The sequence below is a fragment of the Ipomoea triloba genome, chromosome 13 (genome assembly GCF_003576645.1).
Source record: "Ipomoea triloba cultivar NCNSP0323 chromosome 13, ASM357664v1".
NCBI classification, from domain to species: Eukaryota; Viridiplantae; Streptophyta; class Magnoliopsida; order Solanales; family Convolvulaceae; genus Ipomoea; species Ipomoea triloba.
In genome coordinates, this window is record NC_044928.1 from 20,864,403 (window position 1) to 20,870,129 (window position 5,727).

Sequence of the window (5,727 nt, forward strand, 5' to 3'; positions counted from 1 at the left end):
GCGCTAGTTTTGCGCCTAACGCGACTAAGGTATGGCTTTTATTTGGTGGGTCCCATTATAGAGACAAAAATCAGGTTTTTATAATCTTATCTAATGAAAAAACACCAAAAACCCCTCTCCCATTTGTTGAAAAATATCTTTAAGTTTTTAAACATACAAAAATCATTTAAAATCCACTATTGTGAATATAACCTTATTTTAAACATTATTCTTGGTTTTTGTTCTTGAGTATAATGGCATTTCTTATTGTATAACCATGTTCTTGTATGGAATTAAAAGTTGGATTATCTCTTATATAGTTATATTATATGGAGTTATTTATATTTTTCTAAAAACTTCTATGCGTCTTAAGATTTACATGTTTAATACTTAATAACTAATGCTTAATGCTTAGCAGTTAGCACATATAATATTTCAATATTTAGTTAATATTTTTAAAAGATAGATTAAAAAGATCAAAACTTGAACCAAAATAATCATTAAAACAGTAAACTAAATAATTGAAGTGTGATAGAGATATATTTTACAGTTATTTAGTTTGAAACGTGTAATTGACAAAGCAATACCTCTTGGCCTCTTCCCCGTTTCGGTTCCAAACAAAAATTCCACAATGCAAAAAAAGCATTTCTGTTACCTCACCACTGCCAGCTTTTTTAAAAAGAAGCATATGTTTGTCTTCCAATAAAACTTCACATCACCTCTTTCACATATCATTTGTGAATTCAATTCAATTCAATTCAGCTGGTCCCTCTCTCTCTCTCTCTCTCTGGTCTTTATCATTTCAAGCAAATTCAAGTCACACTCCTACCAGTCTCTGTTTGGCCTAGTTTGGGACACACCCAGGTGACTAACCTTAAATTCTTGAAGAACCCACAGTGTGCAAGATGCTTTTGAGTCTGATACAAAGCCAAAGGTAGAATCTTTTTACTGTTTTCTCAATGCTTCATGGGGTGTTGCTATAGTTTTGGCCGGGGAGGAGATTTGGGTAGGTAGGATTGAGTTTTGCCATGTTTTGTTTCTAGATTTCAGCTTAATTGATTTCAATTTTTTTTTTAATTCTTGAAACTAGTAGAAGGGTTATAGAGGGACTGATTGATTGTTAACAGCTAGCTTAGCACCACCTTCTCTTTTTTATTTTGGTAAATTCGTCGGGTCTTTCTCCGTGCATTTAACAGTCCAGGTCCACCCGCGTTCGCTCCGGGAGGCACGGGAGCTGGTCTAGGGGAATCGTCACTCGTGGGATAACACCACCTTCTCTGATTGATCTTGTTTGTTAAGATCAATTGCTTACCACTATGTTAAAAGCTATACACTTGGACTCCGATCCCTATTCTATTCTGATCCTACTTGTTAGATCAAGTGCTTGTTACTACGCCAAAAAGTGCAAAGGCGCAACTTTATTTTGTTATAGACCGCCACATTTTGGAAAGTACTGGATTTGACCCTTCATCTTAGCCACTAATTGCTGGACTTTGCCCGTTACCGGCCTATGCCTAACATATATGATTTTTGTATGAAAATGGTTGTCTGTCTTGTATTAATATACATGGCATTTTTAATGGTCAGGTTTGCATGTCCCTTAATCTTGAAGGATGGAGTGGTAGTTTGATAGGTTAACTGATTGGTACTTAGCTAGTAATTAAGCTGCTACCAATGGAAAGTGGAGTTGAATTTTCATCTCCTTGCATTTCAAATGGGAGCAGTAGTATACCTATAGCTTCCTATGCTGGGCATGATCAGGGGAGCAGTCTTCAACTGCTGAGTCTGAGCAGACTTAGCAGTGGCCTTGAAAAGCTGTTGATAGATCCTGGTGAATATGAGGACTACAATGATGCTGATATAGTGGTTGAGGGGATTTCGGTGGGGGTAAACCGGGGTATTTTGGCTGCCCGGAGTCAGTTTTTCCACGAAAAGTTTAAGAAAGCGAAGAAAGGTTGCGGTGGAAAACCAAAGTTTTTGATGACTGAACTGGTGCCCTGTGGTTGGGTAGGCTATGAAGCTTTTATGGATTTCTTGAATTATGTGTATACGGGAAAGACCAAGGCTTCTCCCCCGGAGGTTTCAACTTGCGTCGATGAATCTTGTGACCATTATGCTTGCCGCCCCGCCATTGATTTTGCTGTCCAGCTTATGTATGCTTCTGCCACTTTCCAAATTAAAGAACTTGTCATGCTTATTCAGGTCAGCACTCACTGCATTTCGTTCTCGTATGTTCAATCGAAGCTGTTTAATTTCTGTTATTAGCTTATAATGTAATTTGTGCAGCAAAACCTTGATTGGTTTGTTGATAATGCTGCCATAGAAGATGTGATTCCAATACTATTGGTGGCCTTTCACTGCTCTCTCGCCCAACTAGTTGAGCACTGTGTTCAAAGGGTCACGCGTTCTAATCTAGACAACTTCACTCTCGAGAAGGAACTTCCTGGTAAGATCTCGAGCGACATTAAAGCACGAAGACTCAACCAGCAGGGTGCAGTGCAAGAAGTCGAGGCTGCGAATGAGAAGAGGATTCGGAAGATCTTGAAAGCCCTAGACTGCAACGATGTCGAATTGGTAAAAATGCTGCTGGAGGAATCGGAGATCACACTAGACGATGCTTATGCTGTGCATTATGCAGCTGCATATTGTAACTCTAAGGTAGTTAACGAAGTGCTCGGGCTTGATAAGGTCGATCTGAATCTCCGCAATGCACAAGGGTACACGGTGCTCCACATGGCCGCACGACGCAAGGATCCTGCAATTATAGTGGCGATACTGGACAAGAGTGGAGCCTCGGTTCGAGATGCCACGTGCTGCAATGGGCACACGGCTGTTACAATCTGCAGGAGGTCTACTAGGCCGAAGGATTATAACAAGACAACCGAGCATGGACAGGAAAAGAACAACGACAGGCTCTGCATTGATGTTTTGGAGGGAGCGATGATGAACGGGAATCCCATATCGCTGCCATCATCCACCCCGCTCGAAAATGATTTGGTTATGGAGCTTTACTTCCTTGAAAACCGAGGTGCTGCTTACTTCATTCTTTTAACTTTCTGTCATATATTATGATAGTTAAGACTAAATCTTTGGTTGAATTGTATGAGTCAGTGGCATTGGCAAGAACATTATACCCTCGTGAGGCGAAAATAAACATGGAAATAGCACATGCAGATTCAACCTCAGAATTTGCTGGACTTTCTGCAATCGAGGGGTTGTGTGGAAATCTCAAAGGGGTTGGTTTGACTGGATTGCCACCTGACCAAGTTAAAAGGCTCATAGACCGCCGGGAAGCCCTTAAAAAGACTGGTATGTAATTTTTAGCTTACTCAATACTAAATACTCCATCCATCTCATTTTGTGAAGGATAATTGTGTTTGACATAATTTTAAAAATTAAAATTAACCCACAACTTGAAAAGCAGAGCTTTTTGAAAAAGACTATTGTTTGCCAATGTTTTGCTGTCTTGAGCCTTTTAACTTCAAAAGTGCTCACCAACTAATCTCCCAACTATGCAAAATTAATACCCTTAGGGGCAACCCTAGCCAAGTTGGTTGGGATGTTGGCTTGTTAAGTGTTAATCACAAGGTTCCAAGTTCGAATCCTAGTGGGAGCAGCCTATTGGCCTTATTGGTTTTGAGTCGGTTAGCTATGGGCAACCTAGACTGGTTTACTTCCTTATGATTCTTTGCCGATTAGGGTCACATGGCAGTACACAATGCACAGCCTCAGGTAAGTGGGAGCGACCTATTGGCCTTATTGGTTTGAGCCCGTTAGCTATGGGCAACTTATGTTAGTTTACTTCCTTGTGATACTTTGCTGACTACTCAACTAGAATCACAAGGCGGTACACAATGCACATCCTCATGTACTATAGTTTACTTCCTTGTGGTACTTTGCTGGCGGTATGCAATGCACATCCTCATGTACTACTCGACTAGAGTCACAAGGCGGTATGCAATGCACACCCTCAAGTAGTGGCTGTGAGTTTAGCCACCCTTAATCTCTCATCACCATAATTAAATCTTTGAAAGTGGCTACCTTTGCATAGTTAGAGGAGAAATCATGGACAATAATCATGCCAGCCAACCTTTACTCCTTTAATTTATATGAAGTTAGCCAATTATCACCAGTAGTTCCTCTGTTGCAGTTCCCTTTGGCACCATTACCCCTTAGGATTGATTCTTGCCATTACATAACATACACACTTTGCTTAAACACCCAATTTTTGTCCTTCCAAAGAATCAATATATATGTAGGCTAGTTTCATCACTACATTTAAAGAAACCGGGATTGAACTAGCTAGCCGAGATATCACTTGTGTCTCGTGACCAATCGCCCTTTGAATTGTGGTCTTGGTTTAATATTGTAACCCTTTTTGTGTGTTTGATGAATGATGCAGTGGAGTTAGGGCGGCGTTTCTTCCGAAACTGCTCAGATGTATTGGACAAGTTAGCTGCGGACGATGTTCTTGATTCTCTTGAATCTTTGATGCTGGAGAGCGGCACTCCTGAGGAACAGACAAACAAGAAGAGGCGATACATGGAACTTAAGGATGAGGTAATGAAAGCGTTTGACAAAGACATGGCACAGAACCGGGTTGGCTTCTCATCTTGTTCTTCATCCTCGACTTCACCCAAGATGTCTGCAACATCCAAGATTAGGAAAAAGATCAAGTGAGATAAGTTTTATTCTTAGGCTTCCAAGTGTTCTAATATGAGGAGTTTTATAGGATTCTAAATATATACATAACGAATTCTTGTGTGTGGGCATGCATGTTATTTAGTTAATTTCACTTTTTGGTGCTAAAGCATACTTACAATTTCAGATTTATTACTTGAAGACTTATTTTGAATATATTTAGTTCACTACTTTCTATTAGGAATTTATGTAACCGGTACCTAAAGTTAAAGAAAATTAGGTGTTGCACTATCGTGAATATTATCTTACGTTTGATAGGAACTTTATTAATTTTAGTTTAAAAAAATGTTAATTATCTTGTTGCGATGGACATATTAGAAGTGGGGTCTAGGACAAACTGACCCAAGGGAGGCCAAGACGAATCCAACCTAGGTTGAGCCAACCCTATGGTATATGGGCCCCAAGGCCGACCTTGAGGCCCCAAGGTTGACCTCAAGGCCACCCTTGGAGGGGGCCAACCCAAGCCTAGAGGGTCTGGTGGGTGGGGCGCCCTTCGCAAGCTCGGCCGAGACAACTAAGACGTGGTCAAACGGAACTGCAACCGTTTGCCCTAAGTGGGAGGTGTCCAATTCCGGGATAATTGTAAGGAGAGGCCAGCAATAAAAACAAGTCCTTTAGTCGACACAACTTGTTTTGTTACTACACTCTTTGTACTCTCATTGAATAACAAAGTCAATATTAAGACACTTTGTATCTTTCAAGCATTCATGTCCTTTTACCTTTACAGCCTTTTACTCTTTAATTAATCACACTTGGTTAATTTAAGCCACCTGAATTAATTAATTCCATCATGTTTTCATGCATAAAAGTTACTCTTTTATATTTTGATTTGTTTTTGTAAGAGTTAATCTTCTAGAATTTTTAAGGTTTTAATATCAAGAGATATTTTCAGAGATACAAACGTAACCTTTGCCCAAGAAAATAAGAGGAATTAAAAATTAGATGTTCTCTAATTGGCTAGAGTACAAGTGTACAACCACTCTAATTGAACAAAGTGGTTATGCTTCTTTGATTAACCAGAGGGCTTGACTAAAAGAGTTGACGAAG

The 5,727-nt window shown here is 39.8% G+C and overlaps 1 protein-coding gene across 1 annotated transcript; it reads left to right on the forward strand.

Moving 5' to 3' along the window:
- Positions 1–685: 685 nt before the first annotated feature.
- LOC116002657 (BTB/POZ domain and ankyrin repeat-containing protein NPR1-like) lies at positions 686–4,911 on the forward strand. Its single transcript, XM_031242818.1, has 5 exons — positions 686–913; positions 1,567–2,181; positions 2,266–3,007; positions 3,091–3,288; positions 4,382–4,911. The coding sequence occupies exons 2-5, from the start codon at positions 1,654–1,656 to the stop codon at positions 4,657–4,659; spliced, it is 1,746 nt and encodes a 581-aa protein (XP_031098678.1). The 5' UTR covers positions 686–913; positions 1,567–1,653; the 3' UTR covers positions 4,660–4,911.
- Positions 4,912–5,727: the final 816 nt, after the last annotated feature.